This window comes from Biomphalaria glabrata, chromosome 12 (genome assembly GCF_947242115.1).
Source record: "Biomphalaria glabrata chromosome 12, xgBioGlab47.1, whole genome shotgun sequence".
In the NCBI taxonomy this organism is placed as follows: domain Eukaryota; kingdom Metazoa; phylum Mollusca; class Gastropoda; family Planorbidae; genus Biomphalaria; species Biomphalaria glabrata.
In genome coordinates, this window is record NC_074722.1 from 32,492,141 (window position 1) to 32,514,183 (window position 22,043).

Genomic DNA, 22,043 nt, shown 5'->3' on the forward strand with positions numbered 1-22,043 from the left:
ACACAATACACAGTTAGTGGAACTCGGCCTATACGTACTAGGATATATAATCTTTTTCTAGGTATGACGCGTAGTACGTAATCATCTTCTTTTTTGAAGTAACGTCTGTATTATATAAGATAAGATAGGCCGAGTTCCTTTAACAGTGCATTGTGATTAAGACACGCCCTTAACACAGACATCTATTCTTACAGTTCTGATAAAACCTTTAAATTACTCCAGATCTTAAGGAGAGACTCACATTTTATATATAAGAAAAAAAAATTGAATGTATAGAAAATAAAATCACAACCGGTGCACACATTTAACAAAAGAAATAAAAACAACTTGCTACCTTACGTCAGGTGCTTAGGCCAAACGTATTGAGCTCTATTTCGATTTTCTCACCTGCTTGTGTTAAAAGGTCATTGTCTTTTGAACACATTTAATTCAACACATAAAGTAAATGTGCAGAGCGACTGATCTCTATTGATTTTTTTTTAAATGCATCCAAAAGCAATTATCATGTTGTCTAATAGACTTATGAAACCAAAAACAAAAAATACGCTATAAATTATATATAAAGACATATTTGATAACCGTAATTAGTGAGTTACTGAATAAAATGTTTTACAAAGTCGAAACTGATCACACACAAGGTTAAGGCCTTACACGTTGAACCCAGTAGCTAAATACAAAATGTAAGCGCAGCGACAGACAAGAAGAAGCGTTGACATAGTCTCACAACGTGCGGTGTGCTGTTGCTACTTAAACTGATACTAGCAGGCCACATTGTGTAAATTACAAGAACATTTTTAAATTGGGCGCAGACTTGCAAACCTCTTTATTCTCATCTTTACAGTCAACACTGCTGAAAGTGTCGTGGAGTAGCGAATGATTCAGTTTTAACTGGTGAAACGGGGTAGATGTGATTTTTTTTTTCTTCCAATGTAGATCTTCACGTTTGTATAACCCTAATTAGGAAGCTATTGTTAATGTCTTGATTTTCGATTACCGCACTTCAAATCATCTGACCGTTGTCGACAAATGCAAGATAGGACGTGTTACAGCCGAGACCAGTCGTTATACAAGGCCTGAACACTGACCTGAAACGTCACAACATGTGGGCAGTTTAGACCAATAGCTGGTTGCCACGTCACAGGTCTGTAAGACGTGGCAACGAGCTATTGGTTTAGTACGGACGTGGCAACGAGCTATTAGTCTAAACTGTCAACAGGTTGTCACGTTTCAGGTCAGTCTTCAGGCTTTTCTATAACGAATGGCTTCGGTACAGCCATAGTACGAGATTCACGGGGTTAGCGAGGACACTTCTGCAGGTAACATCCCCGGGTCAAAGAAGGAGAGGCAGACAAAAGAAGCGATGTGAAGACATGAATTGCACGGCCCTGTCAAAGAGCGGCAATCTAATCCTGGCAGATAACAGAGAGCGATGGGAAAGACGGTAGACGGATCGCGTTTGGTGCCCCTAATCGTAGAAAGAATAAGGGACATGTGCATAGTGAAGACTTGTTAACATGTTTTGTATAGACGTGGCGAGGGCCACGTTTCTTTTTTTACACATCTTTCATGCACTTTCCAATTAGCGACTCACTTTTTGTGGCAAGTCACGATACCGCATGTTAAAATAAGAGTGAACTTGTTTTAAGGCGTCTCCCCCTCTTCACCGGCACATATCTCTATAAGACAATATTGCTTTAAGCTTTAATCTAAGAAAAGGGTTCAATGTCAAAATTAAACTCTTCAATTATTTCACAGTTAATTCCCTGTCACAGTTTCTTGTCACTTACTAACGTAAATACGTCACGATTGATATTTTTGAACCTGACCTAGATATAAATGATGTCAGAAGTCACAAAGCAGCTCATTTTTTTTTATAGGTGGCGAGGTGGCTATGAGGTTAAGCCATTGGCTTCTAAAGCAAGATGTCACAGGTTTAAATCCTGGTGAAGACTAAGGTTTAAAACCTCGGGATATTTAGGTCGAAATATCTCAGTTTTTATTTCTACTTCCAGACAAAGAGAGAGAGAGAAATTAATACTTTTAACAAGCAAAATAGTATAGTTATAAGGTATCGTAATGCGTATGGACAGTTCCCTGCCTTTATTCAATGTGTTCACAAGGCCCAGTCAATGTTACATCATGTAAAAATCAGTATTAGATACTGTTTTATTTAATCGTGATAACAATCACTTTCAACTAATAACTAATTATACAGATTATGAGACCAAAGAAACATCCCAAATTTCATTCCTAGTCATCAAAGATCACTACAAGTGTTTGCAAAAAAAAAAGGTAGAGCAGGTGTGATGAGTGGGAACGCTTTTGGAAAGACTTGCAAACTTCATTTCAGTCATCTGAGTAAACACGACGTCTCCTTTGTACTATGTATCCACGTTAACGAAGTAACCACGGGGTGTCCGAGCCAGCGGAAAGGTCTAGTCACACTGAAATGCCACAATGAACAATTAAACTTGGCATGGATGGCTTTTAATGGTGATGTCAGAAGTAGGTGATTTAATGGTGATGTCAGAAGTAGGTGATTTAATGGTGATGTCAGAAGTAGGTGATTTAATGGTGATGTCAGAAGTAGGTGATTCTCTTCTGCTTACGTCACACCTCAAAAACAAAATTCATTGCTACAGCAATAATTATGAAAATGTAATTGTAAATTATGTTCGGCTACAAATATATTTCTATTATATATTCCATAAGAAAAACTTTGTTGACAACACCAAGAAGATTGTGTTATTAGAATTTTTGTAAAATTTTTTATGTTAATAATCAACTATTAATTTAAAAATTATTGAGTAAGTGAAAGAGCTGCGGCGACATTTTAAAAAAATGGTAATGTTTAGAAGATGTGACTAGCCATTTCTTATTCCATATCTAGGACAAATTGGTACATATCCCCCTTCCATCTTCCTTTGTATCATTACAGCAGGGAATGGGATTCCTGAATCAGCTAGGAAAACATAAGAATTAGAAGAGTTTACCCAATTAGCAAGCACGATTAACACAAGAATATGATTAGAGGAACGTAACTAATTTATACGAGACGGTTTATTCATAAAAAAAAAATGAACACAACTTGTATTAGTGCAAAATGAACAATAATAAAGATGACAAGTATCCTATTAGCAGGGTCATTTAATTCCTACTCATGTATGACAACAGACATTGTAACGCAGTGATAAAGACTGCTAGATGTATATGACTTAAGCCACTGAGCGCTCCGAAGGGATCTCCAAAAATGTTCAACAGGTTCACAACAGTAGCAGCCCCAAGCCTCGCTCCACAGCCGCTGTGTACACTGTCCTGCAACAGGTTGTCCACTCGTGCAGTCCACTCGGACACGTTCCACGCGTCCCCATTGACAAATACGTCATTGATGGTGAACATTGGGGTGGCGTAGACGCCACGCGTAGCGCCGTACTTCCATTCCAGCCTGGTCATTCCGTCTATACTGGCGTTGTAGATCTGTGGGCAAGAAACACAATTACTGTACTGTGAAACCGTGAGCAATTAGGTTCCTGTTGGAAATAGCGGAGCGATGTACAGAAAGGGTCAGAATGGACTTTCAAACCTCGTAACCCAAACCTCCTGCAGGACAGCAGTGGATTGCATCAAGTAGGGTTCGAACTCGTGACCATCGTGATAAAAGTACCAAGCGCATATCACACGACCAGGCCGCCGAGGCACCAAGAAAAGCCAGGAGAAAAAGGTACATTTTCCTCATACACTACTTCCTTTAAGGTTTAAGTCATGTTATTGACGAGTCTTATGTAGAGTTAAACAGAGACCAATCGTCATAAAAGGCCTGAACTCTGGCCTGCAACGTCCGCAACATGCTTGCAGTTTAGACCAATAGCTCATTGTCACGTTACAAGTCTGTACGACGTGGCAACGACTTGCTGGTCTCCACAGCCCACATGTTGCGACGTAGCACGTCAGTGTTGAGGCCTAATCACTATAAGGTGATAAGTGGATAAATACCCTAGTACTGTAGAACAGCAGAAACTGGGAGGCTTAGACCAAAACTTTATTTTTAGAGTAGCGTGGAGTCATATACAAATAAATAAAAACTGGTTAAATTACATAATACGCTGGAGTACTTCTGCCGGCGCATTTTGCTCAATACAGATATAGTCATTATTATCAAGTTTTGATTTCCAATTCAATAGATATCAATTATAATTTTGTAACCCCGAATTGAACTTAGACTTAAAAAACAGTCCTCCTTTAGTTTGTATCGACTATATTTTGAGTATACTTACTCCTTGTTTAAACTGCTCTGTAGATACGGGGAAAAGTGACTGGGCAAGAGACGTCACATAGTCCACAACCTGAACCTCGGTGCTGTTGGATGTAGCCCTGGTGCTCAGATATCTCATGTTGCTGAACACAAGCTGGATCCAGTCAAAAACGGTAGCATTGGAAGGAGACACCTTCGTGAAGTCGTCAAGGAAGCGCGCAGCCTTAGACAGAAGATGGCTGTTGGTGTGATAAGGTAGAGGGAAGAGATACAAGCGCAGCTGGACACTGCGGTCACTGAAGGAGTCGGCCACCTGGAGTAAGATTTTAAATGCTTCCAGAGAGTCCGGACATGTCAGGTCAAGAAAGGAAGCTAGTCTAACTGAAGCGGTGGGTTGGCCATCTTTGTAAACGAACCCAAGTGGACGTCGAGGGACGGTCATCTCAGCAGAGGTTAGACTTATGAAAACCAAAAGTGAAGTGAAAATGAGAACCATTGTTGATCTACTCTGTAACATTAGAAGAAAAAAAAACGAAGAGAAACGAGGTGTTTTAAAAAGTTGAAACAAAGAAATTGTCAGGACATTGAAATATTACGAGACAATACAAAATTCAAGTATAATTTTAAACATAAAAAATAAATTCCTACTTTATGTTCAAATAATACAGTTATCAAAAAACGTTCATATTTGTGATTGAAAGAAAAAGAAACCTAAATGTCCAGTATAGAGATTGAACCCGCCACATTTGCGTTATTAGCAAGACGCTCTATCAGCTTAACTAAGCAACTGTACGGCTATGTGCCAAAATTTCAGCTCGACATAAATTATAATAAATGTGTTTGTTTTACCTATGCCACTATGGTCTAAGTGTTGTGACTTGTGACTTAGTTGACAAAAAAAGTGTAAGCTAGTAGTAACAATTGATAACGTTTATCACTGCTGGCCAGTGTGTCTCGACTTATCAGTTCAGGCATTAGTTTATTGTTTTCATTGCTTGGAACTCTACCTGGTATCTGATCCTACAACTACGCAGTATTGCTTTGCGATGAGCAGCTATCTTCAACAAAAAGTCACACATAGTAGGTAAATAACAAATATAAACTATTTCGTATTAACTTATTCTTTATCAACAGACTAAAGGTGTTTGCTGACCTGGTTCCAACAGCGTAATTAAATTAGACAAATCACTAACATTCAATTATTTTTGTTTATGCATTTGGACAAAAAAAAAAATCAAATGCTATCCTACATTTCAAATCATCAGAAATGTACTTGTTGTCACAGACCCAAACTACAAGCCGCGGGTCATAAGCTTTTAGACACGATTTAAAGCTTCTTTAACAACATTGTGTCTGGGCAATGATACTTCTAGCCAAGCTTTTGGCTGCTGAGCTGCAAGTTCGTGTCAAGGAAAAATAGCGTGCTTATTTTGTTTTTCTGTTGTTAAGCACTGCCATACAGAGTGTTGGTTATACTGGGATGCTGTGGTAGTAGGGGCTGCCTAGGGTGGATTAAAATGGGACATGTACAGAGGATATGATTCAGTTTCATAAAAGTGGGCGCAGTGTCGCAGTAGGGTGAGTGAGTGGGATTTATTTAGTTAAGGTGATAATTAAAAAGTGTGAGTCTTGTTCTTAATCTGGACAATGATACAAGATGCGTAAGTAATGTGTGAAAAGAGTGAGGCTTGAGAAAACTCTACCAATGATGTGTCTCGAGTGTAGTGTTGTAACTTGTATTTCCTATCATTGATTTCCTTTCACTGCGCAATCGAGAATGTAAAACTATCATATTGCATGCTTCAGAAAGACGAAGATAACATGCACCGCTAAGTCATGGAATGTAGAGGAATGAGACAGTCGAGAGAAACAGTATACACACATTCGAAACACAACTAGATAACTTCAGTCTTACAAATTAGAAAATGAAAGGAAAAAAAAAACGTTATCCCTTCAGACATGCGATCTATAGGACAGATGATGTTACGGTCATCTTTTTCTTTGGCCAACGGTTAAGTGTCATGTGGCCAGCACAACGACCAACCGCCTTTAAAATCCCATTTTTCACCGAGAATAGAACCCAAGTCCCCAAGGTTCGGAAGCCAAGCGCTTAACCACTCGGCCACCGCGCCCCCAATAAAAAAAAAGTAAATACGAACTAACAAAACAAAACAAAGATAATTGACAAACCATAATAACGTCGGAAAACTGTAACTCCTACAAAAGAAGAACTATCAATGAGCTCTTTACATTTACAGCAAAAGCTCCTATAACGCGTTAAGACACTTAGTGTTTACAAAGTGTAGCGTTACAAAAAGAACCATATTAAAGAATACACTGATACAGTGTGTTTAAAAGGATCTCAAACGTAATAGGACAATGACACAGCGTTTTCACTAGTACTAGATCTCATACTAAAGAAGTGACAATAACAATAACTTTATAAGTGGGACTCGACCAGAGTTGTATTTACTGAGCGCCTCAAGGTAGAAAGGCAGCATGGAAAACCCTACTCGCAGAACCCCCCCCCCCGCCCCCTTTTTCCCAACAGGTCCTTAAATGAGAATGGACAATAGAGCATAATATATAAAACATTAAAGTTGCGCTACAAAATAGTTGTTTAAAAAAAAGTTTGTAAGAAGAACATATTTTATTTTTGTGCTAAGCAATAAGTGAACTAAGCACTTTGTTTTTTAAGAAATTGACTTTTGAAACAATTGTCTTTTATATAATGAACTTCTTAGATAGTTATTATAATATTATTTATTGCTATTGTGAACTTTTTACAAGAAAACCATACTGTAAGAAGGTAAATATACTAGTAGAATATACTTTACACCTTTGGCATTATGTTCAAAAGTATCATAAATTATTTTTCTAATGGATGAAATATTGGCCCCATTTAGAAGTTTTTATGTCATAATTAATTACTAATTGTCTTTTAGCACACCGTACCATGTGATTTTATAATAGGCTTACATTGACTCGATGCATATATATATATATATATATATATACACACAAAGATTTCTTAAAATTACTCATAGTTGAAAATGAAAGTTAAGCGACAGTAAGAAGATGGTAGATTGTATATTTACATTAGTTGTTGAAGCCTGGTCAATATGCGACAATGCGATACTGCATCCGTGCTTAATCTTCGGAATTTTATTTTTGATAACTACAATGAAAAGAAAACATTTTTTATCATTCTTTAAAAAAAAACGTGCCCCCCCCCTAACGTTGTCGGGAAGTCGCCCCCCCCCCCTTTTTCGCAGTCTAGTTTGAGAATCGCTTTCCTAAATGATGTCTGGCAATGCCTGTGCATTTCAATGAGGACTGATAACTCTAATTAGCTCCAATGAAGTTTCTTTACATACTATAATATTGAATAGGCACATCTCTGTAGGTGCCGATGTAAAATTTAAAGACAACAACATAGCAATTCAAGACTACATTCAATCAAAATGATTGGCGGATTTTCACATTTACATAATGACCGGTATTTTGAACTTCGGAATTTTCAGCCCCCCCCCCCCATCTCCCCGGAGTCCACCCCCCAACATTAATAGGTACCTGACTTTAGTTGGGATAAGTAAAGGCGGTCGGTCGTTTCGCTGGCACGTGACACCCTGCTCGTTAACCGTTGGCCAAAGAAACTGATGACTGCCCTATAGATCACAATTCCTGAAAGGGAAACTTTACTTTTGACATAAGGAGACGTGGAAAAATCAGCTTGCGCTACAACCGAAAGAGGGCTAAAGAAATGGGAATTTAAAGTGCTTAAATAAAAAAAAGTACAAAATTGATCGTAAACCTTTACAAGTATCAGCAATTCCTATATTCTGTACATCGGACACACTAAAAAAAAAAGCTCTATATTTAGAATTCACCGCCAAATACGAAGATCTCCAATAATAGTCTCGAGCTCCTTTAAACAAACAAAACAATAGTCGTCATCTATAGTTGTTCATTTAGTCACATGGCACAAAACGTATTAAATATGTTTTAATATTATCGGAGTAAAGTCAAGAATTATATCTAAAACAATAATGTGATATTTCTTTACTAACAATGTGTCCGCACTGATATCTACGCATTTTTTACTGTATGTTTTTTTTTTATCTCTGGAGTGTCTCGAGCACTTTTAAGCCTGGGTCTGTTGTTTCTTGTTTACTTTCAAGTATTAGCCTTCAAAACGTAATTAAAAACTATCCCTTGGCCTTAGTCTAAATACTCGTGTTTATGTTCGTAATGTTCTCTCAGCGCCGTCAGCCTACATTTGGTTTGTTAACAGCGCTCTATACATTAAATTATTATTACTATCAAGAAAGAACCAAGATAGATCCCAGAGGCAATGAGGTCTCGACTGATGTCTCATTTGCTTCTTACCTCTCGGCTAGATGTAAGTGCGATGAAAGGGGGAGGGGGGGGCGCTAAGCCTAGAAACTACTGCCACCGTAAAGAGAAGTTTCCCATTGCGGTCTATGGGGCAGATTCTGATAAGAATCACGTGTAGGCCATATCTGTAGTTTCAACAACGAATTATCTGAGAGGTGGATTCTAGGACTTCATTGAGTCCCGGGCTACCAATCCCAAGAACCACAGCTCGAGAGCGTAGGTTTGAAAGCATCACTAGATGCCCCCCACCCTTTTGTTTTAATTTCATAACAGCGAACAATGTCTCACATATTTCTAGTGTTCCCAGACAGCTGCGCCCAAATAAAGAACAAGCAATGTTTTTTTGAATCCTTTTTAAAAAAAAACAAAGGTCATCTAAGGGGAAGAACTCCAAAATTACAACTATTATCTCTCCCAATAATGTAAAAGTTATTTCCATTAATCACTATCAAACAAAATAATCAATTGCCAATAATTGATTGACTATTTGGTTAATTTTTTAATTGATGTATGTTTTGTTAGTACAGTTTAAAAAAATTCTTTAAACGTTCCACTTGATCCGAGAATGGGTGTGGTAGAAATAACGAGGTGCACTTATCTAAAGAGACAAAACACTACATATTTAGCCATATCTGTGAATACTGAAGAAATAATTACTCTTATTGGTTAGCCAATCAAAATAATGACCAGTAATTAATTTATATTTTTTTTATTCATGTTTTTTCCATTCCAATGAATAATTGCGCAAAGTTTCAACTTATCCGAGAATGAGTATGTGAGAAATAACGTGTACAAGCATTTTACCAGACAGAGTGAGATTATATAAGGTTTGTAAAAAGTATAAAGGAACATCCAATACGAAAACCACTGTTTATGAAGGAAGTTGTCACGAGTCATCTCTGTCCTGCCCATTCCTTTAGGTTGTGTATGCATAACAAGACATCAATGATAGGTGAGTCTGTTTGTTTAAACTAGGAGATAGTAATGGTGGAATTCCGTTGCTAAATAATATCCTAATGTTTATATAAACAAAGTACACTTTAGGACAATGCCTGACGGAAGGAAGACACGTTTTCCTTTTGCTGGACGCTTGCTAAATGAGCTTACCCTGCTATGTGGTCTAGGTATCGAGTTATTTGCTGTGTTTTCAGCTCGTACATCTCTGACGGTCTTACAACGATCATCGCAAAGTAAATCTGTAACTACATCTAGTACATGGGAAGACAGTAAATGGAAAACAAACACTGAATGTTCCCATTGAACAAGGCCTGGTGAAACAAAACGTAATTTAAACAAAAACACGCAGGACACCGAGAGGAAAGGGAAAAGAATACATGCATGTGGTGTAGAGCCCAGACCAAATACAAAGCACTTTTAGCTATAGATGACTAAGAGACAAAGTGTGTAGCGTTTAGAAAGTGGATATTCAGTTCATAGTTTTGCTTCTAAAGGATGCAATTTTCCTCCAAAACGAAATCAAGTAAAGCATACATTCTCTTAACAGTTAGAAACATAAAAATCTGACAGTGTTAATTTATAAAAAAGAAATTAATAAAAAAGTTAAATATTTTACTGCTGTGCAAGCCATGCAGTAAAACCAAGTACATCGCAATGACAAGGAGACAATCAAACAGAGAGACAACATATCAAAATCAAAGACCACGAATTTGAAAACGTCCAAACTTTCAAATATCTAGGAAGTACTATTAATTTAAAAAATGACCTACTAAAAGAAATAAAGGAAAGAATAGCAGGAGGCAACAGGGCATTTTATAGCACCCACCATTTACTTAAGAGCAAAAGAGCGACGGATTGACGATGTGGAAGCAGATCAGCAGCTTGGGGTTAGGGCGTGGAGACGAAAGGCCCAGGAGAGGTCTGAATGGAAGGATGTGCTGAAGCAGGCCAGAGCCCTCCATGGGCTGTAGCGCCCCTGGGATGGATGGATGCAAGCCATGCTTTCTACCAATATCATCTCCGACTTACGAGTCGAAGATGAACACTATTCTCATTTCCGATCAAAATCTACTACAGACTGTAAAGACATTAAAATCCCCATTTTAAAATTAATACAGCCCAATCGTTTGACAGTACTAGATTGAAAACACTAACAGACTAAAAGACTAATACATTTTCAGAATATTTAAAACAAAACAGAAGAAATAGAGATGTTGTTGCGTATTTAAAAATCCGATACAATTCCAATTTCTGAAACATAACTAATACACTTCCAAAATTCAGTGCTTCTGAAATGTTTGAGAAATGTGATTGGACAAAAAACATTTTATACTTGTCATGAGAGTGAAAAATAACAGTTGATTCCAGTTAATAGGACCACCTGTTAATCACACAATCAGCCCGAATTCATAAATGCCAAAAAAAAATCATATTATACAGTGGAATCCAGTTAATGGGATCATTGGTTAATCGGACCAGCAACTTAAACAAATCCACAAATGACAAATCCTGCTATACAGATGAAACCGGTTAATAGGACTAGCCCCTTATTTAAACCAAATGCATGTGTCCCAAAATAAATCCTATTACACAGTTCAATCTGGTAAATCGGATTAGCTAGTTATAAAAAGCAAAAGACCTGATTCAACGATATACTACCTCAAGGATTGAGAATGTGTTATCTACACATGACGAAGTCTAACAACAGACAACCAAGTAAGTTGGTCTTGCATAGCTCTCTATCCAGACATTCATGATAAATAATATAATTAGAACTTTGATCCTCAATTTTTCAAACAATGAAAATAGTAAATGTATATGTATCAATTCTTTTGTGGACACTAACAATAGTCACTTAGGTAAAGAAAAAATTTGATATACACTTAACCAACAATTACCCATGGAAATATTTGCATTTTGTGATACTGTCCTACCCCCACCAACAGCTATGCTAATTAGCTGAAAAGAACCATTGTTTTTTTACTATTTGAAAGATAAATGAAATCAAATTGATAATTCATTTTTGGCTATACTTTTGTTTGAGCAATAGAGTGAACAAATTTATTTTGTTACTGTTCTGCATTTGTGAGTTTTTATTATTGTTTAAAATATATTCCTTGAAAAAAATATTATGTCCTAAAATGTTTCTAGATAGTGTTTGCTAAACTTTTTCCTTAAGGGAACACTTTGCTAATTTTGAGTATTTAGCGGAACACTGCTTATTTGTTTTTAGAGAGATAAATTCATGTCGTGGTTTACTAGTTAATTGTTCCTGTAGATCGTGCAACATTTATTCAGGCCTCGCAGAATACAGTTTGGGAAACACTGTCCTATATTATCTTGTTTTACAAACAGTATTAAATGCCTTAGTTTTTAATATAGTATAATGATTAAAAAAAAAGCGATGGAAAGACAACATAAAAGAATGAAGTGGCTTGTATTGAAAGAGATTCTATTCAAGACAGGTAGGAATAGGGAAAGACGCTCAAGAGATCTTGTGTGGTGCCCCCCAACAGTCCAAACAGACAAAGGGATAGGTGAAAGGGGGGGGGTGAAGGTGAAGAAAAAACAAAAAGTATGAAAGAGAAAATGTTGCCAAAAGTTTCAAACCAAAATCTGTACTCACCACTGAGAATTATAATCCTTCTTCTCCATTGCTTCAGAATAAACAACATCAGGAAAAAAAAACACATTTCACATATCAGCTGTTTTTGAAACACACTATTTTATGTGTAGAAGATGTAGTCTTTTTGTCTCTCATAACACAAGATGTAGGGTTCAAGTCAGTTTCAACTTATATAACAGTCAAAACAATTCATTTCTGCTCTCAGTACTATCTTCAGCTCTTTAGAATAGAATTTCAACTTCCCACAAAGTCGTCTTCTTCTTCTAGCCAGCTTTTTGCTACTGAGCTGTGAGCTGTTTTGCAGACTGTGCCAAGAAAAAAAACAGACAAACTTTTCACATATAATAAGAGACATTACAACTGAAACACCAGTTAATAACATCTGTTGTTCACCACACGTCCACGCTGTCCCAGAAAGCTTTTGACATAGAGATGTCAGCGAAACTTTCTTCCCAGAATGCGTCAGGAAAGTCTTGGGATGTATTAGTCACTTCAGAGTCCGCTATCAATGCTATGGTTTGAATAGATTTTATGGTAGATATTGGACCAACTGTAGCTAGTGATGTTTGTACCTCAGTATCTCGTCCAGAATCAAAACTTACACTGTTACAGGCTTGTTCAGATGCATCTAAAGATTTAGGAATATCTGTTTTTTTACGATCAGTAAACTGAAATGGACCGACTGGATCCTTCTGTTCACTGTTTTTACCTAAAACAAGCAGTTCATTATGAACACTGTTTTTACTTAAAAACGTATCAGCACATTGAACTGAGGAATCTTCATTAACTATTGGAAAATACTCTCTAATACTTATTTGTAAGTTTTTTTTACTCTTTTTAGAAGAGCACATATTGTCTCCCTTGAGCAGGTCACACTTTTTAGGCCTTCCCTTCTTTCTGCAAGGCTTTTCTTTCACTGTGGTTTTACTGGCCAATACACTAGTTAAGGTGACTGGTCGCTGTGAATGGGTCATTGTGCGGTCAGTGAGACGAGAAACCTCTAACTGTTGTGTTTTACACTGTGGTGAGAAGCTGGGTGTCAAGAAAGTATGGTCGCTTGAGCTTTGGAGATCTACATTTTTCATGGCCATTTTCTTTGTATGATAAATTTTGCTGGAATTATCAGTCACATGATTATCTGGCAGAAGAGGTTTGGGTATAATCCGCTGGGCTGACCTGTCTGTGGGGTTTGTAAGATTCAGAGATAGTGGCAATGAAACTGACTTGTTCAAATTAGCTACCCTACTCTCAATCCTTCTCTTTATTTCTTTGGAAGAGACTGGGAATACGCTGCTGCTGTTGGTAGAACAGAGAGAGGGAGGGCGATTAACACTTTTGTTTGGTGTTATAACATCTCCTTTGATTTTATCAGCGGCATTGATGTTGACCTCCTGGGTGGTACCAGTCTGATAATTCATGCAGCTAAGGACAGCTGAAGGTTGGTTCTTACTTTTGTCTTCTTCAATGTGTGAGATGTGTTTCCCTAGCGTTGAGCACTCCAGTTCAGATCCTAGTGCGAGACTTTCCAAGTGCATTTCATTTAGTTTATATGGTTCTGTTTCATGTCTATGCCTACTGCCCACCATGTCACAGCTGAGATCTGCATTGACCACATCATCAATTAAAGCAGTCTCAACTTCATTCACATGAACATCACACACTTCACCTACATGTTTTTCTTTGCAGAGCTTCTGCATACCATGGTCTATCTCAGGCATTACAACACCAGCTTGAAGCTGTGACAAGCCTGGCATTGAATTCAATCCTTTATTTTCTACCACTGAACTGATCCCAGCAATTCTAGGTAAGGAGCCTTCACTGCAGCTGTCGAAAAGCTCCAGGTCACATGTCTGTGTCATTTGCGTCTGCATACCTTTATGTACGCCCCCTGCTAAGCATAAATTCAAAGAATCCGCTACAACTTCCGTTTTGTTATAACAATGGTCTTTAACCAACACAGAGTCAGAATTACTTAATTTGACCAAGTCCAATTGAGTTTCATCCACTGCACTGTTTGAAGAGACTACTGTATCTGTCTGTGAGGTTACTGTGCTCATGGGTAATGACAGAGATACTTCTGCATGCAGTGAGCCAGTGTGACAGTGTTGGTCATGAGAGTTTTGATCTACTACATTCTGACTAGTTTTAAGGCAATGAATCTCTTGCTCTTCTGAACTTAGCTGTACTGAAGCTACTCCAGTAGAACAAGACTGTGATGCTCTAAACGATTGAAGGGCAGGTTGTTTCATTGCTGAATTAAACAAACGACTGCTGGATATATAACAACCTGTTTCTTTAGCTCCAAAAGAATCATTTTTTGTAGTTATGTCTTTTAGGCTTTCATCTATGTTTTCTCTGCTTGCAAGCTGAATATCAATACTCCGTTGTGGCTTTTCTTTGTCTTCAAGTGATGATATCCTAGGGTCAAAAAATTTTACAATAATGATTTCCTGGATATTCATGATAAGTATTGCTATGGTCTGCACATATGTATGTATATTCTAGTTAAAGTTTGTAATGGTCTACACATAAGTATGGATATTCAAGATAAGTATTGTTATGGTGTACACTATTAAACTATTATATTCACTACACAACATTTATCAGTAACTGGGTTGAAAAGAAAAGAGACACAATCAACTTTCATGGTTTACCATATACTAGTTTAGAATTCTACATTGTTGCATTTATGATTTCAGTGACAGCCCTATAATGGTGCTAATAGAGTTTTACTTTTGCAAGAATATATTAATTTGCATTAAACACCATAAATAACTCAAAACTCAGATATTTTGACTGTTCAACTTGAAAATATGGTATGAATGTTATTTTAGAATATAAAATAAGAAACATGCCTTTTGTTTTGTGTCTCTCTGAATATTCTCACACGATTTTTTGTATTGGTAAGTAATGGTTCAGTGTTATGTATCTTGCTAAATTACATTTCAATCTGCATTAAATGGTATCAAAAATATTTCTGAACTTCAAAACAATAAACAGTCTGTAAGTCTTAATCCCTAATATTTATATTATATTTATATGATAGAAACATCAATGCTGCTGCTTTCCCCCCCCCCCCCCCCCCCAAAAAAAACAAAAAAAAAACAGCTCTTCTTCATTGAGACTTTTCTAAATTAGCATTTCTTAAATAGCTGAAAGTGCAGAGAAAAAAATTTTGAATAAAGGACATTTAGTTATGTGAAAGAGAGTAAGAATTGTTCCCATCAAATGATATTTACACCATTGAAATATTAACCAAGAATGATATACTTTGTTTTTGAAAGAGCTGGAAAAAAAATTCTAAATATATTGTTCTTTGAAAAAATTACTATTTCTAAGCCCATGACAAAAATTTGTAGAGTTCAAAACAGATGTTTTCAGAGATTTATCATACAGATTTGAAAGCAATTTTTTTTTAGTTTAATATAAGCCTTCTTAGAAAGACCTTCACTCTGGTATTCATCCATGTTCAAGTACTTTTGTAAAGAAAAGAAACTTATAGGCCTTGCCCCATATTAATAAATTGAAGAAAAATCATATATCTAGACAAATAAGAGAGATGAAGGGGGCAACTTAAAAGTAATTTGTTCAGCTTTTACCTGCAGAGAAGCTCCTGATGATGTGACTGAGCTGCATGCAGCAGAGCTTGTCTCTCCTCCAACTGCTTTACCAGGGTCTCATATCTTTTACTGGCCCTTTTAGTACTGTCTATGTGACCAGATCTTGTGTGGAAAGATTTCAATTTGATCTTCTCCTCCTTGTGACTTTGAATAAGCTTCTCTGTGATATGCTGTAGTTTATCTAGAAGTTTATCTAGCAAAAATATCAAATGCATCAGCAATAATTTTTTCTATACTATGTAAGTAAAGTATTTCAGGGTCGGCCTTAGATAATTGGAGGCTCTAAACAAAGTGAATTTGGCAGCCCCCAATTCATGAAAAAAAAAAAAAAAAAAAAACGAAAAAATAAAATTACACCCTTAATTTAAAACCTAGTCAGGCTCCAAAAATAACATTGGGCACAAGTTTCCCTATTTCATCTCTAAAAAAATTTTTTATAGTCCTGTGCACCACCATCCCCCATTGGAGGTCATAGGCAGCTGCCTAGTTTGCCTATGCCTAAGGCTGCCCTGAGTACATAAACAGAGTATTGGAAAACTTGCACACAACGTTGTTCTTTTTCTTAAGAATAAGATTTAGCACAACATAAACATATTATTTCCAAATAAAGTAAACTATACAGGGTGGTCCAACAGTAAAGTGAACAGTAAATAACATTTATGGCAAAACAGTCATTGATAACATTTATAGCACGAATAATTTTTATAATAGGACTGATACTTAACAACATACTATCCACCTTCTTTTGGACCACACAGTATTTCAGAATAAATAATGTGTCTCATCACAATACTAAGTGGAAGTAGAAACTATACAGTAAAGTGTTAAATGTTTCACTATCTACAACCAACTGTTACTTTAAAGCTCTGGGACAAGAATTCATTTCAACAATACCAAAAAATAAATGCAATAGGAAAAATATATTACTGTTCCAATATTATGTTATGCAACAACAAAGCGGTCTTTTTTGGTGACACCCAAACTATGCCCAACCCCCAGGCATATCTGCCCCTGGGATAGTGCAATTTGGTCACACTAAACTTACCCGCAGAGTTCGTAATGTAGCTTCTGAGGCCTGGTTCTTTTCTACTGGAATCCATATTTTTTGGAGATGCAGCCGATACACATATCAAAATAGAAATGGCCCACATTCCCAAAAAAGCTTGGGAACTGCTTGTCTTTTCATAGATGCCAAATAAACAAATGGCAGCAATGTTCATGGAATGTAATGGAAGTTATTGCGTTTATGAATGTAATCCCAAAAATAGAACTACCATTAATGTAGCGATTTCTGATGGGAACATTTCTCTTGAGCATCCAAAGAATAAAATTTTTCTATTTTCTAAAATTACATATGAGCAGCCATGTTTAGACTTAAAAGATGTTGGAACTTACCAGTAGGCTTTTTCTCTGGAATCTTCTCTAGGGTTGTTTTATACAGATTAATTAATCTGTTCAGTGTATCCACCTCTGTTTGATGAACCTGAGAGAAGAGAATTCACTGGAAATTAATATACATAATTAATATTCATAATCAAAATATCAAAAGAGACACACATAACTGCAATATTTTACTATTAAATCTATAGAATCTAATAATAATAATAATAAGCATTGTCTTCAGATGATTAAGGATGAGTGCAGTATTTCAGATGACCTGCATATTTTTCAGAAAGTAATGCAGGCAAAGCCACTTTCAGCCAGGTGTCAATTAAATTTTGCTTTCCATTATCTGCACCTGTCTGTACAATCTAATACATAGCAATACAAGTAGTAATGTCATTAAAATTATCACTTTACTAAAATTAGTCTTAAAATAATTTATTTCTTTTACTTACTTAGTTCATTGTTTTAATAAGTTCTTTAGTAATGAAACGTTATATCTAAGGTGGCCATTCTTATTGTTGATTAATAAGTTTAATTAATAAGCAACACAAAGGATTTACAATAATATTATATTTACACAAATAGATTACCTGCGAGGATTTCAGCAATACTTTCTCTTTCTGAAGTGAGTCATTCTTTGACCTCTTCCCATCGTCTCTGCAATTTAAGAACTGAGTTTCAACAACCTTAGTTCTGAGACAAACCAAAAAGATTTACAATGTCTTTGCAATTTAAGAACTGAGTTTCAACAAGCTTAGTTCTGAGACAAACCAAAAAGATTGACAAACTAACACATTGATTGTGTACTAAAACTAACTTATTCTTTCATTTATATATCTTTGTCTACTGTCAATTACATTTGGCACTAACTTGAAGGCAGAAGTTGCTGGAGGGAATATCATAGTTGATACTCTCAACTTCAAATGGGCTTTACATGATTTCTCCTCAAGTTTGTCTCCTGAAGCTTTAGTATTGCAAGGCAGCAGGGGTTTGGGGTCAGAGTTACCCTCTCCTAGACTGGACCCATGATATAAACCTTGCCAAGGGCAAAAGAAATAAAGTGGCCTTACAAAAGCCCTAAAATAGGTACATTCACATTTAAAAACTGTGGCAAACTATGCCGCTTCACAATGGGCTTGATTGTCACACCAGATTCTACCCCCAACTCAAGAAGAAACTAAAGCTATGAATTTATCTGGGCGTATCCATGTCCTCGATGTCTTTAACAGGGTTTCTACACCAAAGTCAATATGAAATTCCAGGAGTTTGCCAGGACTTTTTGTTTAAAGTTTAAAGACAGAAGGAGCCATATATACATGTCAATGTTGCCGGAGAAATGTAAACAGAACATTTTTCAGACATTTGACTTCTGGCAGCTTCAAGCCATACACAGAAGAATAAATACTGTAAGGGAGATAATTCTTTCCAGTATCGGAAACTTTAACAACTCTCAATTTTAGAGTTTGGAAATACTATAAAAAGATGAGTCTGGCTTGCATCAGGGCTCAGATAAGTTGAATGAGTCTATAATTCTCAAACTTCATGTGAAGTCTACTAAATTGCCTTTATTCTTGAATTTAAATTAAATTGTGGGTGTTATTACAGGAAGTACATTGTGTGTTTTTCTTTTTATTAATTTCAACATGAAAAAATTAAATTATTCCATTTTTAACAAGAGGATCTCTAGTTCTTCACCAATACTAAAATCCTCAGTATGCAAATGACTATTGGGTCATCAGGTTTAACTTCTCATGATGCTAAGAATTCACTCTCTGAAAACAACTTTATTTATATATACATTACACAGTTTTCTTGATAGTCGACGACTACAGGACCCTGGGGTATTGGATTGCCTAAAGTTGTTGTATTAGCAAAGGTTATCTGTACTTCAAAGAATGCTTTGTTTATGTCACAAAAGTTCTATGTATGATGTTTAATATATTCTCTTAGACTTTTTAGGGTATAAGAAAAAAACAGACAAAATAAAAAAAAAAAAACAATTATTGATCTAAAAATACAAAACATATGATTTTGGCTCTCGCTGTACTAAATTACAATTTAAGACTACCTATATTCTAAAAATTTACATACTACTGTATAAATGTATATAAATTATATGAATTTATGCTAGTAATGTGATTAAGGATTATGAAGTGTTGGACTATCAAGTGTATTAGCTTATCAATATTGTAAAAGCAGATGGTCTAAGGGAGGTAATTTTTATATGAGCACAACTGCAAATGATAAGTGCACATTTTTACTCAGAAATATGTTTGAAAATGTATGGAGATGTTTTCAACAGATAATGTGCAGAAAACTTAACTACATACAAGGCCGATAAAATGAGCTACAAATATAAACTAGGAATCAAAATCTGTATATAATAAATATTGTCAGCAAAGTTCTAAATCATAGTATCCTGATAATAAAAATGTATAAATGGCTTAAATAAAACTAACCTTTTCTCACCATTTACCATTTTGACTGCAGCTGACACAGCAGTTGCAACAATATCAGCAGATCTCTTTGTGCTTTTAACAATACTGGCAGAACTTTTCTCCGGGTTTCTGTGTAATGAGTTGTTCAATTCTTTCATGCTAGAATTATCACCACTGGGAAGGTCCACCTTGTTCTTACAAGAGGAGTGTACCATAACGCCAGACTGGCACTTTGGCTGGATGAAATTGTTGCTGACATCATGGAGTGATTGTGTTATGTCTTGAGCTGCCATCCCCACTGAGGGATGGACTGACCCATCATGGCATACATTTCTTGAGGTCATACTTGGATTTGTGATGTCCGATGATGATGATGAAGAATTTTGGATATTGCATGGATGAACATTCTTTGGTTGCGGTACATGTGACAAATTGTGGCCTGATTGGATGGGAGAAAATAATAAAACTTGACCAGATGGGCAATATGTGTCTTGCACTGGGGGAATAGTACTGGTTGAAAACATACTGACTGCATCATCATCTAATTTGATGGGCTGTAATGATTTACGACTATCTGGTAAAGCCTGATAGCTTTGTGTACAAGTCGGAAACTCTACAAGCAGCTTATCATACTCTACTGATTGAGAACCACTGACACTGTGAGCTGTATTTGTTTTAAGTTTCCCAGGTGATTGAGAACCACCGACACTGTGAACTGTATTTGTTTTAAGTTTCCCAGGTGATTGAGAGCCAATATGAATCAAAGGCTCCTTGGTAAACTGTGAATCCTCTGATAGCTTCATTTTTTTATTTAGTTGGTCAGTGTGGTCAGAGGATTTCTGTGAATCAAACAGGTCTGCCTGGCTGTCATATGTGATTAGGAGTTGTGAAGATGAGCTTTCAGATGGAACATTCTAGAAAAGAAATATGTATTAAGTACAAAGCTATTTTGTCATTAAGAAAGAGTAGTGCATTAAACTAAGTCAGCTAATGGACAGAATGAGTAGGCTGTTCTATCATGATAGATGCAAATGTTAAATATAGGGGAGACAAATGCCAGAACTAAAATATTCTTGTTCACAACTAAATCTAGACAATTTTCTTACTTAAATCATTTAAAATATGAGGGTTTTTTTGTTGTTTTTTTTCTAATTATTGAAAAGATTACTAATGATATTTAAGGCATCCCTGCCAATCCTACAAATTAAGCACAAAGCTAGGAAAGTTTGCTCAATCCGTTTCTGGAGATGTACAGTATCACCATTAATGACTGGAACTTTTATATATGGAGACAGATTCAATAGTAGATTTGGTCTTACATGTGGGGTCCTCTTTATATTCTTTAAACAATGCAATCTAAAACTAGGTCTTGTAGGTGGAAATACAGCATATTTTTTAAACAATGCAATCTAAAACTAGGTCTTGTAGGTGGAGGTACAGCATATTCTTTAAACAATGCAATCTAAAACTAGGTCTTGTAGGTGGAGGTACAGCATATTTTTTAAACAATGCAATCTAAAACTAGGTCTTGTAGGTGGAGGTGCAGCATATTTTTTAAACAATGCAATCTAAAACTAGGTCTTGTAGGTGGAGGTGCAGCATATTCTTTAAACAATGCAATCTAAAACTAGGTCTTGTAGGTGGAGGTACAGCATATTTTTTAAACAATGCAATCTAAAACTAGGTCTTGTAGGTGGGAGGTACAGCATATTTTTTAAACAATGCAATCTAAAACTAGGTCTTGTAGGTGGAGGTACAGCATATTTTTTAAACAATGCAATCTAAAACTAGGTCTTGTAGGTGGAGGTGCAGCTTATTTTTTAAACAATGCAATCTAAAACTAGGTCTTGTAGGTGGAGGTGCAGCATATTCTTTAAACAATGCAATCTAAAACTAGGTCTTGTAGGTGGAGGTACAGCATATTTTTTAAACAATGCAATCTAAAACTAGGTCTTGTAGGTGGGAGGTACAGCATATTTTTTAAACAATGCAATCTAAAACTAGGTCTTGTAGATGGAGGTACAGCATATTCTTTAAACAATGCAATCTAAAACTAGGTCTTGTAGATGGAGGTACAGCATATTTTTTAAACAATGCAATCTAAAACATTATCTAAAATGGTATAGGCAGCAAAAAAAAAAAAGAAAAGTCTTCTAAAAGAAACTGAAAAAGAGAACATCAAGAAACCTACAGAAAGGACAGGAAGGAGTTGAGGGAACTAGTCAACAAGAAAGAGGTGGCACCACAATGGTCTACATTTAATTAAATGAACAGATTTTACATTTTTGTTTTAGGTTATTTGCTTATAAGCTTATTTGGTTATAAGCAATAAATCAACTTCTAAATAAAACGTAATAAAACTATAG

General features: G+C 36.1%; 2 protein-coding genes across 3 annotated transcripts in view; both read right to left on the reverse strand.

Annotated features, from left to right (window-relative positions):
* The window catches only part of LOC106062356 (uncharacterized), a 124,889-nt gene that overhangs the window by 96,571 nt on the left and 6,275 nt on the right, over nt 1-22,043 (reverse strand). The window contains exons 4-8 of the mRNA XM_056007082.1: nt 19,699-20,591; nt 17,830-17,932; nt 17,249-17,336; nt 15,833-16,046; nt 12,234-14,651 (exon numbers count right to left, since the gene is read on the reverse strand). Coding sequence (XP_055863057.1) covers nt 12,623-14,651; nt 15,833-16,046; nt 17,249-17,336; nt 17,830-17,932; nt 19,699-20,591 — 3,327 coding nt within the window. The 3' untranslated portion in view covers nt 12,234-12,622. The remainder of the gene's footprint in view (nt 1-12,233; nt 14,652-15,832; nt 16,047-17,248; nt 17,337-17,829; nt 17,933-19,698; nt 20,592-22,043) is intronic.
* On the reverse strand, nt 3,132-6,563 carry LOC106062352 (uncharacterized). 2 transcript variants are annotated; one of them, XM_056007086.1, is made up of 3 exons: nt 6,452-6,563; nt 4,275-4,710; nt 3,132-3,477 (listed from the first exon to the last, which is right to left on the reverse strand). In XM_056007086.1, exons 2-3 carry the CDS (start codon nt 4,692-4,694, stop codon nt 3,148-3,150), a joined length of 750 nt encoding a protein of 249 aa, XP_055863061.1. In that variant the 5' UTR covers nt 4,695-4,710; nt 6,452-6,563; the 3' UTR covers nt 3,132-3,147. The 2 variants fall into 2 exon arrangements, with proteins under 2 accessions (XP_055863061.1, XP_055863060.1); XM_056007085.1 differs by having other exon boundaries at nt 4,275-4,760; nt 6,443-6,563.

Excerpts from the sequence above, each read along its gene's own strand:
- LOC106062352 (XM_056007085.1), bottom strand. Across the intron at positions 3,478-4,274 it reads CAGAGCAGTTTAAACAAGGA|ATCTACAACGCCAGTATAGA; the intron begins GTAAGTATACTC and ends TCTTGCCCACAG.